Genomic DNA, 18029 nt, shown 5'->3' with positions numbered 1-18029 from the left:
GTTTAAATCGACTTTGAAAACTAGATACTACAAAGAGATGGTCCAAGAAGGTCGACCGATTGAAGAAATATACGAAAACAATCCTCCTGGTGTGCATGATGATCAAGGGAAGTGGCTAGTGGAGCGATGGGGAACACCTCAAGCTGCAGTATGCACTTTTATTAGACTAAATGTCTCATTTTTTCTGCTTCCACTTACGGTATGATCAAAGTAGGGGGTGCATAAATGCGTGATTTTTGAATGAGGCATAATAAACTTAGCTTTCCTATTACTCTCATATTTTTTTCTCATTAATTAAAACAATAGGCACAATCAGAAAAGGCGAAAGAATCCCGAGCAAAGGTGCGTTACGCACACACTGCTGGTAATATAGGATATGCGACCCTCAATGCACAATTTGTAAGTATTACGTACATATTAATCAATACGTAACTTATATTAATTATTCTGCACTCATTGGTGAATATTGTTAACAACTATTGTTTTGTTCTATAATAGGCTGAGAAGGAAGACCGTGAACCCTCGCGTTTGGAGCAGTTTAGATTTCAACATTTGCGGAAAGATGGAAGTGACAAACTGAATAGTGAGGCAGCAAAACAAGTTTATGTAAGAAACAAATAGGTATTATTTATTTATTTATATTTATTTTGACATCTATTTTACTTTTTTTTAAATAGATTTTTCTAATTGAAGATAACTGTAGGATGAAGCATGCAAGATGGTTAAAGACTCTATGCCAACACCTGAGAGTTCTTTCGCGCCTCAAGATAATATTGTATTAGAAAACGAGATCTATACACAAGTGTTCGGCCTTGACAAGAATGGAAAAATGTTGGGATATGGACGTGGGATGACCAAATCCAGGTTGTTTGGCTATGGGTCAGTCACCCGAGGAAGCCAATCTACATCGGCTATCAGTACATTGATTGAAGAGATGAGTGCTAAACATGTCGAGCAAATACAGACAATTCAAGCCGAACAAGCAGTTCGAGAGAAAACTCTACTCGAGGAAGCAGAATCTCGATTTCGTACGGAGGCTGCGGAGCGAGAAACTCATTTGATAGCTGAAGCAGAAGAAAGATTTATGAAATTAACTGAAATTCGAGAGGCAAAGTTCATGGAAATGATGGATGCTCATGAGAAAAAGTATAAGGCTCTCATAAATGAGTGTATGGAAAAGGGAATGTCAAGTAAGTACAAGATTTTTCATAGTAAGCATAGTAAGGTGACTATTTTATAACTAGATTGTCAATCGGTTTGTTAATGGTTTAATAGACATTGATTGTTTTAACTGAATGCTACGTTTTTATTTGATGTCTTTATTGCTAGGTCAACTAATAATTAGTGGATATACTGATGAAAATTCTTTATTTAACTTCAATTTATGGTTCTTTGGTTAATATTAAAATATTCTTCCCATGTGTTCATGTTGTTTCTCATCTAACTTGTATAAATAGAAAATGTACATTGCTATTTTTGCAGTTGAATTTCAGAGTAGCGGACTTGATGATAAAGCCTTCAGTTCAGATGATGATGAATAAGGCTTACTGTATATTATGTATTATATATTTATGTTATAGTGGCTGATGAATGCAGTTGTCCCATAATTTTTTGGTGTCATGGGAAACTGCTTCTATTAGGATTTTGTATAATTTTTTGATATCATGGGAATCAAGTTGACGACAACATGTTGACTGCTTCTATTAGGATTTTGTATAATTTTTTGTTGTCATGTGAAATAGGTTGACAACATGTTCGCAACTTGTTGACTACTTCTATTAGGATTTTGTATATAAATTACTAACTGCATTATTCAATGATAATTTTGTATTTATATGATCATTTTATGTTAATTAATTGTACAATTAATATTGTCTCAAACTTTTCCAAACCCAATACATACGAATTTGCTCATATTAGGGTCTTAAAAATAGGGGAAAATGTCGTAAAAAAACATTGGACATGAGACAAATATCTATCCCGACCTTTTTAAGTTTGCCTTAGACGGGTTTATCCTAACTTTTTTAAGGTTGCCTTAGACGGGTTTATCCCAACTGTTTTTAAGTTGCCTTGGAAAAGGTCTATCTCAACTTATTTAAGGTTGTTGTAAATGGGTCTATCCCAACATTTTTAACGTTGTCTTAGATAGGTCAATCCCAACCTTTTCTAAAAGTTGCTTTAGACAAGATCTATTCCAACCTTTTGGAGGTTACCTTAGACGAATCTATCCCAACCTTTTTAAGGTTGCTTTAGACAAGTCTATCGTAACCTTTTTTTAAGGTTGCCTTAAACAAGTCTATCTCAACCCTTTTTTAAGGTTGCCTTAAACAAGATCTATCCCAACCTTTTTTAAATGTTGCCTTAGGCAAGGTCTATCCCAACATTTTTAAAAGGTTGCCTTAGATAAGGTCTATCCCAACCTTTTTTAAAGGTTGCCCTAGACAAGGTCTACACCAACCTATTTAAGGTTGCTTTAGACGATTCTATCCCAATCTTTTTTAAAGGTTGCCTTAGACAAGGTTTATCGCAACTTTTTTTAAATGTTTCCTTAGATATGGTCTATCCCAACTTTTTTTAAAGGTTATCTTAGACTGGTCTATCCCAACCTTTTTAAGGTTGCCTTAAACAGGTCTATCACAACCTTTTTCAAAGGTTGGCCTTGACTAGGTCTATCGCAACCTTTTTTAAAGGTCGGCATTGACTAAGCCTTTCGCAACCCTTTAATAAAGGTCGGCTTATGTTGACTTATGGCAACGCTTTTTCAAAAGCGTCGCCGAGCCTATGCCAACCTTTTTTGCGTCGTCTTAGGTTAAAAAAGTGTCGCGGTAGGGTTGTTTTGTTGTAGTGGACTATTACCATTATGTGTACTATAATTCGTTTATTTGTATGTTCATATTATTCATATTACGCATTTATTGTTATTCTGTTAAGCATATCAAGCACCGAAATTTATTTTTACATTTTACTACCAAATTGTGCTACATCTTAACCGACACATTAAATTTTATTTTTAAAATAATCGATACTCAGCATTTTGAAATTCGAAAAGTCGTTCCCTAACTTACGGGGTTTCGATTTTTGCGATAAATCTGGATAAACAGACTTTTTTTAAAAAAATGTGATCTTTTAAAATAATCTCGGGAATCACGAAAGGATCGTGTTCTAACTTACAGAATATGGTTTCTCTCTAAAACCGAGATAATCGAATGTCTTTTAAAATAAATTTTTTGACGTTTATTATCGTTTCGGAAATTTAAGACATTGCGTCCTAACTTAAGGGACATAATCTTCTTTCTCGATTAACATGAAGTATGCCATTTCTCGAAAAATTTTCAATATTTTATCAAATGTTCATTTTTTAAATCTCTTCAAGATTTTCAATTCTCGACACTAAAGACACCAAGTAATCAACTAGGTACCAATTTTAGGCGTATCGAGGGTGGTAATCCTTCCTCATGCGTAACTGACTCCCGAACCCGATTTTTGGACTTCGTAGACCAAAATCATTGTTTTAGTAAATTTAAACTTCTATTAAAATGATTGAATTACGAGGTGATCCGATCACAGCTAAATAAAAGGATTTGGTGGCGACTCCCATGTTCGTTTTTGTTTTCGTTTTCAAAGTCAAAGTCGACCTCTTTTTCAAAAAATGGTTTCGACAGTTATCAATATATGAGAATGTGGATATGAGTATGCTGAAGCACATTATCCTCCTATTTATGGGTTGGGGAGGAGATATGGGTAATTCTAAATATCGTGTTAAAAAAAATAGATATGATCAGAACCTATAATAAAATTATTCAAAAAAAATAATCTTTCTTGAAAGTCAAAAGTGCCACAAATTTGTCCTAATTTCATGTTCCCAAGCTATTGATATCTTGAATCACTTAAAGGTATAATCTCTATCTATTGCTTTTTTCCCCGTTGTAGTTTTTCACATCCCAAACATTAAGCCCAAATTGGATTTAAAAGGAAAAAATAATGAAGAAACAAAGTTGGTTCAAGTGTTTTTTTAATTCTCCTTTGTGTTATTTATATTTTTGCAAGTGGTGAAGCTCAATCGTGCAAAACCTAGGGGGAAGATTAGAGGGAAAAATCCTTTGCCAGGTCAATGTAATCTCGAAAATGACTCGAATTGTTGTAAGGATGGAAAGTTTTACATGACGTACAAGTGTTCACCACCTATGCTGAGTAGTACAAAAGCAATGTTGACACTTAACAATTTCGAGGATGGTAGGGATGGCAGTGGACCGTCGGAATATAACAACCAATACCACTCAAAAATTAAACATGTTTCATGCTATACTTGAGTTGGCATTAAATGCCTAAGCCAATCATAAGGTCGATAGAAAGAATGATTAATCCAATATTAATAACTTGAGTACCTAATTAGAATGTTCCAAAAGTTTGAAATCTATTTAAATAACGCAAACTTAACCATTAATTTCCATGGGGAACAAAAATTCTTTAACACTTTGCTTTGTAGAATGGAAAGAAAATTGGAAGGATGAAAATTTGAAGGGGTAGAAAACTAGAAGGAATGAAAAACATAATTTTTCTTTCCATATAAGTGTGCTTGGTAGGAGAGATGAAAAAGTGGTAAGAAAATTACATTTCCTTTTCTTTCATTACCCAATTTAGTTGAAATGATTGATTTTTATAGGTTAGGATGAAAAATGATCATCTCTCTTAATTTCTTCCCAACCAAGCACACTAAATTTATTTTCTTTCCACTTTTCCACCTAATCAAACACGCCTATAAGCATAAATGGACAAATGCCTTGGCAATGAATATGCTAAAAATCAAACCTCATATGATAACATTGTTTTATTAGTATTGTTTTCAAGTATTTAATTTAGGCAAATATGTAGTTTAGACAGATTCTAATCCTATCTTAAAATAGAAACAAGATAGCAGCCTTGTTACTTATATATGTCGAGGTATATTGTTGAACATTGTTGTATATAGAACCATAAATATAATTTTTAGGTCAACATTTAATGTCGTTTCCTATAAGTTTGAGATTATTTTTATTTTCTAGATTTAAAAATCTAGTCGAATAGTTGAGATTAATAATATTTTCTCTTAAAATTTGTCATTAATACGCATATGTAATCATACCATAGATTAGGACAAATTTGTGGCAGTTTTGACTTCCAACAACGATATATTTTTTTTATAAATCTATTATAAGTTTTGATCGTATCTATTTTTTTAATACAATTTCTAGAACTACTTAAAGCCCTACCTCAATTCATAAATAGAAGGATAATGCGCTTCAGCGCATTCAAACCCACGTCCTACATTGATAACAATACTCATGCTAATCGAGTTAAGACTCAATCATGACTAAAACTTTTAAATCATAATAAATGTGGGTTGCTGGTAAAAATATTATGGAAACCCCTGTCGTCGGATTGCATTTTACCCCTTTTACTAAAAAAAAGAGAGTAAATTAGTCTCTATACGTTAAATAAAATAGTAAATTGTTCCTTTTATTAAAAAATTCATCTAATTCTACAGTTAAAAATTGGCATGGTTGATGGAATAACTAGATAGCTACACGTGGCATGCCACGTGAACCTCATGTTGGTATACAGGGATCAATTTTTAACAGTAAAAATGAATGAAAATTTTAAAAGAAAGACCAGCTTGCTCTTTCTTCTAACGTATAGGGGCTAATTTGCTCTTTTTTTAGTAGAGTGGGTAAAATAAGATCTAACCCTTAATACAAATTCATTCATGATACTTTTACAACGAGATGATTTATTTCTCAACAATATTGCTTAGTCAAATGATAATTTATTGATATTTTAACTTATATTATGATTCCAACAATTGTAAAATGTGGCAATTTTTAAACTTTTGTGAGACATTGGGCCCTTTCTTGCGATACTTTTAGTAACATTGTGGCTATATAAATCCACCACTTTCATGTTCTCTGCACCAAGAAAGAGTAATTTACAACGAGTTAATTAACAAAAGAATATGAATATGAAGGGTTTTTCTACTATTTTTCTTTTTAGTTTATTCGTTTTAGTTATTATAGATTGTTTGATGGTTGAAGCAGATACTTGCAAACCCAGCGGTAAGCTTAGAGGGAAAAAGCCTCCTCCAGGTAAATGTAACAAAGGCCATGATTCAGATTGTTGCAAAGAAGGCAAGTTTTACGACACGTACAAGTGTTCACCGCCGGTTTCAAATCATACTAAGGCGACCTTTACTCTCAATGGATTCGATTCTGGTGAGGACGGTGGCAGTCCATGCGAATGCGATGACAAGTTTCATGAACATTCGGAATTGATTGTGGCCCTTTCGACGGGATGGTTCAACAAGAAAAAATGGTGTATGAAGTATATTAACATCCATGGTAATGGAAAAACTGTTAAAGCTAAAGTAGTCGACAAATGTGATTCCACGATGGGATGTGACGATGAACACAATTTCCAGCCTCCATGTACCAACAACATAGTCGATGCCTCGGATGCAGTTTGGGATGCCTTGGGAGTGTGTGGAGACAAACGTGGCGAAATGGAGATATACTGGTCTGATGCTTGATTAAACTTTTTTGCCTCTTCGTATTTGCTTTTGTTTCAAGCAAGGATTGTGGTTCTTTACTCTTTAGCTATATGATATTTGGCCTTAATTTATCTAGGACTTGAAAGTAAAGTTTTAATTTTAACTATTTGGTCCTTAATTGTATCTAGGACCTTGTCCCCTTGCTTAAATGGTCTAATTCTATTTTTGCCCTACTTAAAATATAATACTTCAATTTAGTTCGTTTATCCACTTGATTAAATGAAATTTTTCATCTTTTGCCCCTCCTAAAAAATTAATTATTCAATTTAAATCATTTTAACACCAAATTTTTAGTTTTGACCCCCAAATTTTGTTAATTTTATCATAACCCACAAATACAAAATTCCTAATTCCACCCCTACAAAATAGGAATTAAAGAATAGAAGTAAATTTGATAAACTAAATAATTTATATGCAAGATAATTATTTGATACACTAATATAGTTTTTAAATTGTATAAGAGTGATAAAGGAACCAACACATGTCCATAATTGACGTTTAAGCTTGGTACAATTCAATTTATAGTAGTTCAACCCCAATTACCTACCTATACTATCTTAGTATACCTCAACTAAGAATTCCTAAATCAATATAAGAATTGGTACTTTTTAAGGAGAATGTATAATCTTTGCAACCCTATATTTTTCTTAAATTTTAGATTGAATTTCTCCCTGTCTTTTATGGCTAAACTAACCCTTCTTAAATTTTAAATAAATTGATAATTGTGCATAATAAAACTCGAATATGAGCCCCAAATTTTATTTGTTGAGGAAAGGTATAGTTTTGATTTGAACAATGTAACCTTTCACATCTTTAACATTTTATCTTGTTTTCAGAGGATGAGTCACATTAGAGACTCACATATGATAATTGTGTATAATAAAACTCGAATTTGGGTCTCAAATTTTAATTGCTTAGGAAAGCTATAGTTTTTATTTGAACAATGTAACTTTCTATGCCTCTAATATTTTATCTTGTTTTCAAAGGATGAGTCACATTAGAGACTCATATGAAAATTGTGTATAATAAAACTCGAATTTGGGTCTCAAATTTTAATTGTTAAGGAGAGCTATAGTTTTTATTTGAACAATGTAAACCTCCATGTCTATAACATTTTATCTTGTTCTCAAATGGTGAGTCACATTGGATATTCACCAAGTAATTAGAGTGTCAGATATGGATATAACAAAATAAAACATGGGTGTAGGTTATTAATCTTTCAAAAGAAATTTAAAAGATTTGTTATTATTTTAGATTAATATTAGAAAAATTATTTCACACATTTTTTGAAATTTAAAAACTACACAAGCGAGAGTTAAACGGTAGAGACATACCCTAAAAGGGTCACTTAATTTAGATTTAATTTTAACGTAAGTCAAAAATCTTTAATTTCATCAAATTAAAATCATTAGACTTCTATTATTAACAAATTAGATGCTTATATTAACTCCATTGAGTAATTTTAATGAAAAAATTGACTCAAAATGGCCTCTCTAACTTTTTCATAAAAAATAATTATTCAATGAAATTAGCATAATTAGCCTACTTTGTTAATAATAAATGGTCAATGATATTGTTAGAATAAATGTCGATAATGGTGGTAAAACAATTGCAAAATAATAAGAATGAAAAAATAAGAATACATAGATTTTACGTAGAAACCCTTTTGAGAAAAAATCATGGGTAAAGAAGGAGAAATTCACTAATATTGAAAAACGAATAATACAAAAAGAGTTTCGACTACATCTATTTAAGAGTTGAAAATCCTTGTTCTAATCAAAATCAAATAGAAGAAGAATAGTTCTATACAAATTCAACTTATGTTGTATGGCATGTAATTATTTAAAAAATCTGAAGCTCTCACCCCCATAAATCCTCTTATTTTGTCACTATACTTATTTCTACAACAAGTGACGGGATTTGGGTCACATAATCTCTATCAAATATAACTCAATGAAAATAAATAATTGCGATATGTCAAAACCCTTTTTTTGAAATCGACTTTATTTAAAAAAAACCGAAAAAGGGGAGTCGTCACCAATCCTTTTTATGAGGTGTGATCAAATCACCTCGTAATTTGATTGTTTTAACAAAAGGTTTAACTTACTAAAGCGATAATTTTCGGTCCACAAAATCCAGGAAATGGGTTCGGGAGTCGGTTATGCAAGAGGAAGGATTAACACCCTCGTGACACCCAAAATTGGTACCTAGTTGATTAATTGATGTCTTAATGTCGAAAGTTGAAAATTCAAAAATTTAAATATGATCCCTCTTTGCATGTTTTTTATTTAAATCTTTTAGTGAAATAAAAACTTATGTAAGAAGCCTTCTTATTTCGAGATAACGAAAAAGGTCATGTCCCGTAATTAGGTCACGACATCTCAAATTCTCAAAAATAAAATTACTCCCTATTCAAATATTGTTTAAAGCTCATGTGTTTTTTTAATTTTGAAAGGATGTTTGGTTATTTAGGTTCAAAGAGAAAATCAAATCCCGTAAGGTTGATTTCTCGAATCTCTAAATAAGAATGTTGCCTTAGTTTTGAAACTCCACTACAGGAAAACAGGTCTTTAGCGGCGTTTTTAGCGGTGTTTTCTCAAAAAATGCCAAAAAAATTGTAAAACATAGAGCAATAGTGGCGTTTTACCAAAAACGCCGCTAAAAACAGAGCATTAGCGGCGCTTTTGGTAAAACGCCGCTAAAAATAAGAGCATTAGCGGCGCTTTTGGTAAAACACCGCTAAAAAGTTTAGGGTTTACGATTTAGGTTATATGATTAAGGGTTTAAAGTTTATGAGTTACTATTTTAAGGTTTATGTATTATGGTTTAAGGGTTGGGGTTTATGATTTAAGGGTTAGGGGTTAGGGGTTAATACTTAAGGGTTTTTATTTTGTGGTTTAAGGTTTAGGGGATATAGTTTAGGCCGGTACTTTAGTAGGGGATATAGTTTAATGGTTTAAGGTTCAGAGTATTGATTAATTAGTGTTATTATTTTGTGGTTTAAGGATCAAGAGATATAGTTTAAGGTTATGATTAATCTATACATTTTGTGGTTAAGGCTTAGGGGTTATTATTTTGTGGTTTATGGTTAGGGGATATAGTTTAGGGTTTAAGGGATATACTTTAGGGATTAAGGTTATAGGGATATAGTTTAATGGTTTAAGGTATAGAGTTTTGATTAATTAGTGTTAATAATATTAAGTATTTTGATTAATTAATAATATTATAAAAATATAAAGGCTAAATGATATTAAAGTTTACCAGCGTTTTATTGAAAAACGCCACAATTATCCATGGAAGCAAAATGCTGTCGTTTTATACTTTGTTGTTATTTTTATTAGTGGCGTTTTATGAAAACGCCACAAAATCTAAATTTTTTAACTAAAACGGCGTCGTTTCTGTGTGGCCCGAAATTGCTTTACTCTCTGCCAAAGTCAATTTCCCCGATTTCCCCCAACTTCTTCTCCCCCAAATTTCCCCCAACTTCTTCTCCTCCAAAATTTTTACCCTAGTTTCCCAATATCCGGCTCATCTTGTCAGTTTTAGAAGGAAACAAATCAACTGTCTCTATAGATGAGTGGGGGCATCTTCTTGGATTTAGCTTTTTCCATGGATTCCCAATAACACCCAAATTTTACAAGGTATGTTTTAACGTCTTCCTGCTTTCTGGGTCTTTCTGCTTTTCTTGTTTCAATCTTCCTTTCTCTCATTGTTTTATTTTGCTAACATAGGCAAAACCTTATCAAGCTTGTATATTTCTGATATTTTATTATTGTTTTGAACAGGACCACAACCCACTGTTAAGGAAAAGATTAATGCGGCCTGATGGTGCTTGAATGTTTCTAACTTGCTAAATGCTTGTTTAATTAACTATGTCAATGGTGCTTCTAGTTTTGAGATGCTTTCTTTTGTTTTTGCCCCCTTGATCTACTCATCGTCTAGGTAGTCATGTTTTGGTTGTGTAATATTAATTAATTGTTTTATATAAATTTTGATGTCAGTTGTTAAATCTCCATTAATGAAAGTCTTAGCACAGTTGGTAAGAGAGGAGGTTTGAGTTTTAAGTATCTAGATTCAAAATTCAGTATATAGGGTATCTGAATCCCACTATGAGTTGCAAGTTTTAGTTCAATTACTCAGTTGTAATTTAGATTATTCCAGTTTTTAGTTTGTTTGTGCTGCACTGTAAAAATTTGATTCTAAACTTTGTGATTATTAAGACATATTTGTATTGGTATTGTTGTGATTTTAAAAAATTGGTTAAATCTAGTACGGTATACTTGTGTGTCAGTGAGGCTTAGATTTAAACATGATTCTTCAAATGTTGGTTTCATGGTATTGTTTCTTGATGTGCCCATTCTTTATGCTATGGCATTTAAAGAGATACTATTCTTCTTCCCTCAATAATTTGCTGTTTATTCACTAACTGCATGCAAACCTAGTTTAAGAAGCAGCTATTTGGATGAAGTGACACCATGTGTTTTATGATATAAATAGCATCATGCATCATGGGATACAACTTGTAAGACATTAGTATCATCTGAATTTCACATATTAACATAAGCATAACTGGGCAGATGTGGAAAAAAGTTCTGATTCAACTTTCTATTAGTATAAGATCTAAAGGGATACTTGAAGAAGCTACAAAGCAACTCTAACATCAAATTAAATTTACGGGAAATCATATGTATATATATTTTACTTTTTTGTATACTCGTGTAAAAATAGATTTAATTATTTTATTTATTTCAATAAAATTAAGTAAATGTGTTTATTGGGAATAGAATTTCATTTTTCTTTTTTACTATGTAATGATTAGGAATGTGGGATATATATATGAATAGATTCAAAGTTTGTACACAGTTTAATAACAAAAAGTTACTTTTAACATTAACATAACATACTTTAAAAAATTACCCAAGTTACCTCAAAATCAACCCTGAATTGAAATAAAAATACCAAATTCAAAATATTTAAACATATAAATATATATGATTATCAATGTTTGATGAAAATATATTTAAAATAATTAAATCTATTTTCATTTTTCTTGTTAGTACTGGGTGGATTAGTTCATTCATGTAGTAGATATTTGATACAATGGTTAACATAATTGAATCAATGCACTTAACAAGATATTGATTAAAATTTTAAACCCCATTTTAATGGTAAAATATCATGGTGTCATGGGGTTGCAAATGCTGGTCCTCATCCATTGTTCAAAGTTCATAAAGTTAGAAACGTCTAATGAAAATTTCTTGGCCAATCAGTTCCATTGGCTAGATGGTTTGACCCATATTATCAGATCTGTTTGTTTTTAGCCTATTGTCTGTAATGTCTGTCAATGAGTTTCTTCTTATAAACTTCTTTTGATTCTTAGGCTCAGATGTGAACGACTAAAACATTTGCTTCCCCCATTTTCTTTTTCCTATTATATATTTTTTTAACACTTAACTTAGGTTGGAAACTTCTCTTATCACATTACTTGTTAAGGCTAGAGGCCAAAGTTTACTTCTTGCTAATATCAACAACCTTTTACAACAAGATTTTGATGTGCTGCAACAATCTGTTGACCAATATTTTCATGATTAGCTTTTGCAAACACTGCAGCTTGTAAACTTTTGCTTATGTCTAAATATGGATGTCATTTCTATCCCTTTTTCTATATCTAGGAAAACTGACATGAAGTTTATTTTGACTGGATTATAAATATATGTAATGTAAAAACATTTGCAACAACTGCTGCATATTTTTGGGCTGAGAAGTTTATTTTGACTGAATTATATCGCAAAACTGACATGAAGTTTTATTAAGGATTACTCACATTATGCCTTATATCAATTTTCAATTTAGATGGTTGTAGTTTGAAGATGATCTATTTTGGTACAAATCAGTTGGATTTTGTTGACATTTAATTTTTAAACTTTTTCAGGGTCATTCTTCTGTATCTGTTTCTGAGACGCAAGTACGTTTTATTATTAATTAATTTTACATTTATGTTCTGTGTATTGAATCTAATTTGATAAATCAATGCATTCCAGGGAGCAATTGAAAAAATGATCAGCCATTCAGATTGATAATTTTTGTATCAGTTTGTTAGCATCCTTATCAAGTATCAAATGCCTATCTGTTACTTCTTGTACACTGCAGGTTGGTTATATAATTCCTTCTTGTTTGGGTTATTCTGTCAAGATTTACTTAGTATTTGAATTAATTTTGTACAAAAATATTTTTTTGACTGCTTTTAACCAACACCTAATTTTTTCTTCCCTATTTTTGTACTATGGCGATTGTTAATAAATTTAATTATTACTATAATAATTATATGAAGTAATATATATGAAGTAAAATTATATTGTATACTAAATATGGTACATATACTTTAATTCCTTGTGTTTTGACTTTTAGGATATAGTTCCATGTGTCTATATTAGTGAATTAATGTTGTATATGTTTCAGTTACTGCTTCCTGCTCCTCCTGCAACTATTGGTTCAACTGAAGCTGCCATTTAATCTTCGAATTAATATTTGGTACTGATATAGATAAAGTTTTCATATTTGCTTAAACTGAAATATATTTGGTGCTACTCTTATAATCTTACATGTGTCTGTATTAGTGAATTAATGTTGTATGTATTTCAGTTACTGATTCCTGCTCCTCCTGCAACTATTGGTTCAACTGAAGCTGCCATTTAATCTTCGAATTAATATTTGGTACCGATATAGATAAAGTTTTTATATTTGCTTAAACTGAAATATATTTGGTGCTACTCTTATAATCTTACATGTGTCTGTATTAGTGAATTAATGTTGTATGTATTTCAGTTACTGATTCCTGCTCCTCCTGCAACTATTGGTTCAACTGAAGCTGCCATTTAATCTTCGAATTAATATTTGGTACTGATATAGATAAAGTTTTTATATTTGCTTAAACTGAAATATATTTGGTGCTACTCTTATAATCTTACATCTGTTCTAGGTACTATCGAGCACCTGAATTAATATTTGGTGCAACTAAATACACCACAGCCATTGACATTTGTTCTAGGTACGTATAGGTTTCGTTGCTAAATTTTTTTCCTTATTTCTATGCATTTTCACTTTAAATCACTTAACAAATATTACTTTTTTGACTCCAGCCTCTGTTTGCTGGTGAGAGTGGAGTAGACCAGGTACGTTTTATTAAGGTACGTTTTATTTCAAAATTCTAATCAATAATAGTTTTATCATGATGATTTTGGAAAAATTAATATTTTGGGGTTGCGATTTTGTAAAGATTTAATTGCTGGTTCTGTTTGGAGCAGAACTATTTTGTTACCAAATTAATTTTAAATATTTGGTTCAACTTATTTATTATTTGATTCAGCTTAAGTATGAATAAGTATGAATTAATTTTATTACCGTGTAGCTTGCTTGTCCATTAAAATTACAACAATGGCTGACCTTCTCTCCAACCTTATTTTAAATATTTTAAAGATTCAAAGTATATAGGCTGGAAACCTGACGGGTTGCCTTATATCGAGCTGCAAGATATAATGGATCCTCCCTAGGTGTAACAACGCCACGTATGATGAATCTTAAAAAATTCAAAAAGACTTGAAAAAAGTTCTATCGAGCTCATTTACTATTGAATATTTATTTCCAATTTACTTTTTACTTATAAAAATTAAACTACGATTCTTTTTTATATTATTATATTCAAATTACTATTTTTTTATATTAATAATGTTTGATTTTAATATTTAAATATTTTAAAGATTCACAGTATATAGGCTGGAAACCTGACGGGTTGCCTTATATCGAGCTGCAAGATATAATGGATCCTCCCTAGGTGTAACAACGCCACGTATGATGAATCTTAAAAAAATCAAAAAGACTTGAAAAAAGTTCTATCGAGCTCATTTACTATTGAATATTTATTTCCAATTTACTTATAAAAATTAAACTACGATTCTTTTTTATATTATTATATTCAAATTACTATTTTTTATATTAATAATGTTTGATTTTAATATTTAAATATTTTAAAGATTCAAAGTATATAGGCTGGAAACCTGACGGGTTGCCTTATATCGAGCTGCAAGATATAATGGATCCTCCCTAGGTGTAACAACGCCACGTATGATGAATCTTAAAAAATTCAAAAAGACTTGAAAAAAGTTCTATCGAGCTCATTTACTATTGAATATTTATTTCCAATTTACTTTTTACTTATAAAAATTAAACTACGATTCTTTTTATATTATTATATTCAAATTACTATTTTTTTATATTAATAATGTTTGATTTTAATATTTAAATATTTTAAAGATTCACAGTATATAGGCTGGAAACCTGACGGGTTGCCTTATATCGAGCTGCAAGATATAATGGATCCTCCCTAGGTGTAACAACGCCACGTATGATGAATCTTAAAAAAATCAAAAAGACTTGAAAAAAGTTCTATCGAGCTCATTTACTATTGAATATTTATTTCCAATTTACTTATAAAAATTAAACTACGATTCTTTTTTATATTATTATATTCAAATTACTATTTTTTATATTAATAATGTTTGATTTTAATATTTACGATTCTTTTTTATATTATTATATTCAAATTACTATTTTTTTATATTAATAATGTTTGATTTTTTATTACGATTCTTTTTTTATATTAATATGTACTTAAGAAAAGATGACTTGTAAAACATAAATTAAATTAAGTGTGGACTATTTTAACTGCACATGTGATTTGTCAAATAAAAACGAACGACATGTATATCACTTAATTAAAATAATTTTTATAAATATTATTTAATTAAATATTATTTAATCCCGCTACTTTCCTGTAGATACTTGATACTTGATATGTATTATCCATGTGATTTTCCACATCGTGAAATAAAAAACTTACATAATACATAAATATATTTGATATCATAATTTATATAACTTACAAAACGTACATAACTTATATAACTTAGATAAATATATAACTTACATAACTTACATAATACTTAAATATATTTTATATCATAATTTACATAACTTACATAACTTATATAACTTAGATAAATATATAATTTACATAAATATATATCATATCATAACTTACATAACTTACATAAATATATTTGATATCATAATTTATATAACTTACAAAACGTACATAACTTATATAACTTAGATAAATATATAACTTACATAACTTACATAATACTTAAATATATTTTATATCATAATTTACATAACTTACATAACTTATATAACTTAGATAAATATATAATTTACATAAATATATATCATATCATAACTTACATAACTTACATAATACTTAAATATATATCATATCATACATAACTAGTTTACGAAATTTACTTAACTTACATAATACATAAATCTATAGTTGAAAATCTCGCAACTTGCCTGAATTAGTTTATACCCATTAGAGACCTGATATTTAGTATAATGGGAAGAAGTTCTCAATTGAGAACATTTAAGTAACTGTAATATGTTGTGAACTTTAGATTTCAAGAACTACAAAATGGATAGGAGTTGGATGAAATTGTCAAGGGTAAGCAATGGCTATCAAAATGGAGTACAAACTTTTCTAAATTTTGCATTTCAAAATGCAAGCCAAGAGAATATAATTCTTTGCCCGTGTAAGAAGTGTGGCAACATCTACTGGCATACTCGTGAAGTTGTCTACGAACATCTAATTGTTGATGGCTTTATTCGGGGGTATAAAAAATGGATTTTCCATGGAGAGTGTACATCTAGTGGAACTTCTTCAACGATTAATCCGACTTATCCTGATACTGATTACCATCAGTATGTTAGACAAGATGACATGGAAGGTATGTTGCGGGATGCATTTAATATGCACAGTCATGGTGAGCAATCGTTTCCACCTGACTTTATTGCATCCGATGATTGTAATATTGGTGGAAATGTTTTTGGCGAAATGGGAACAAGTGCACTTAATGAGGAGCCAAATGAAGAAGTGGCTAAGTTCTACAATTTACTTAATGAAATGAATGAAGAACTTTACGAGGGATCAAAATATTCGAAATTGTCCTTCTGCATTCGTCTATTTCACTTAAAATGTTTGGGAGGGTGGACCGGAAACTCTTTTACAATGCTGCTAGAGTTTCTAAGAGAGATGTTTCCATTTGCAAAAATTCTCCAGTCTTGTCAAGATATGAAGAGACTAATAAAAGATTTGGGCCTTGGGTACGATAAAATTCATAGTTGCCCAAATGATTGCATGTTGTACTGGGGTGATCAGAAAAACCAACAATCTTGTCATGTTTGCGGTAAGTCTCGTTGGATGAATAGTAATACAGAAGATGTGAATACGGATGAAGGTGGGGCACAGTTAAGAAAGAAGCCAGTCAAGGTCTTGCGATATTTTCCCCTGATACCAAGACTTCAAAGGCTTTTCATGTCCTTAAAGACAGCCGAATCTATGACGTGGCATAATGATCAACGGACCGATGATGGATTATTAAGACATCCTGCGGATTCTTTAGCTTGGAAATCATTTGACAGTAAATTTCCAAGCTTTGCAAGCGATCCTCGGAATGTGAGGCTTGGGCTAGCAGCTAATGGCTTTAATCCATTTAAAATCATGAGTACTTCGTACAGTACTTGGCCTGTAGTGCTTGTTCCTTACAATTTGCCTCCATGGATTTGCATGAAGCAATCTTCATTTATTTTATCAATGATTATCCCTGGAGAGAAAGGTCCCGGAAATGATATTGACATCTATTTGCAGCCACTTATTGAAGAGTTAAAACAATTATGGTCGGGTGTTGAGACATATGATGTATTGAGAAAGGAGAACTTTAATTTACGTACACCTTTATTGTGGACAATTAATGATTTCTCGGCTTATGCTAATTTATCGGGTTGGAGTACCAAAGGACGTTATGCCTGTCCTTGTTGTGCTGCGTAAACTTGTTCGAAGTGGTTGTATAATGGGAAGAAGTTCTCTTACATGGGCCATCGTCGGTGGTTAGATGAAAATCATAAATTTAGATTTTAGAGGACTCTATTTGACGGTACTGAAGAGTACAGAGGAGCTCCTGAGCAGACCATTGGATCTGAAATCTTGTTTATGTTAAAAGATATCAACTTTAGTTACGGGAAGATGAATCAACCACCTATCACGCAAACAAGGAGAAGATCGAGGGATGAATCTGATGATGAATTTGACGAAGAGGATGATCCTAATGAGGCAGAGTTGTGGAAGAAAAGGAGTATTTTTTTTGAGTTGCCTTATTGGGAGCACAACATTTTACGCCACAATCTTGATGTCATGCATATTGAGAAGAATGTCTGCGAGAACATAATTGGGGCAATTTTAAATGTCGATGGAAAATCTAAAGACAATCTTTAGAGCCGACTTGATTTAGTTGACATGAGAATCCGGCGTGATCTTCATCCTCAAGTACTTCCGAATGGG

General features: G+C 31.1%; 2 protein-coding genes and 1 long non-coding RNA gene across 5 annotated transcripts; all 3 read left to right on the top strand.

Moving 5' to 3' along the window:
• The first annotated feature begins 59 nt into the window (after positions 1-59).
• Positions 60-1842, top strand: LOC121203266 (uncharacterized). 3 transcript variants are annotated; one of them, XM_041082787.1, is made up of 4 exons: positions 60-399; positions 499-606; positions 704-1190; positions 1483-1842. In XM_041082787.1, exons 3-4 carry the CDS (start codon positions 719-721, stop codon positions 1539-1541), a joined length of 531 nt encoding a protein of 176 aa, XP_040938721.1. In that variant the 5' UTR covers positions 60-399; positions 499-606; positions 704-718; the 3' UTR covers positions 1542-1842. The 3 variants fall into 3 exon arrangements, with proteins under 3 accessions (XP_040938721.1, XP_040938723.1, XP_040938722.1); XM_041082789.1 differs by having other exon boundaries at positions 694-1190; XM_041082788.1 differs by having other exon boundaries at positions 499-621.
• A 4216-nt stretch (positions 1843-6058) lies between these two features.
• LOC107919567 (kiwellin-1) lies at positions 6059-6559 on the top strand. The gene has a single exon (XM_016849010.2). It carries the CDS (start codon positions 6059-6061, stop codon positions 6557-6559), a length of 501 nt encoding a protein of 166 aa, XP_016704499.2.
• A 3608-nt stretch (positions 6560-10167) lies between these two features.
• Positions 10168-13753, top strand: LOC107923898 (uncharacterized). The gene is made up of 8 exons (XR_001691678.2): positions 10168-10221; positions 10366-10408; positions 12513-12545; positions 13040-13111; positions 13223-13294; positions 13406-13477; positions 13560-13628; positions 13720-13753. It is a non-coding gene; the product is annotated as an uncharacterized lncRNA (long non-coding RNA).
• The last annotated feature ends 4276 nt before the right edge of the window (positions 13754-18029 follow it).

The sequence above is a fragment of the Gossypium hirsutum genome, chromosome A12, assembly GCF_007990345.1.
Source record: "Gossypium hirsutum isolate 1008001.06 chromosome A12, Gossypium_hirsutum_v2.1, whole genome shotgun sequence".
Classification (NCBI taxonomy): domain Eukaryota; kingdom Viridiplantae; phylum Streptophyta; class Magnoliopsida; order Malvales; family Malvaceae; genus Gossypium; species Gossypium hirsutum.
The sequence above is the reverse complement of the archived record's forward strand: the minus strand, read 5'-3'. Positions and strand labels throughout refer to the sequence as shown.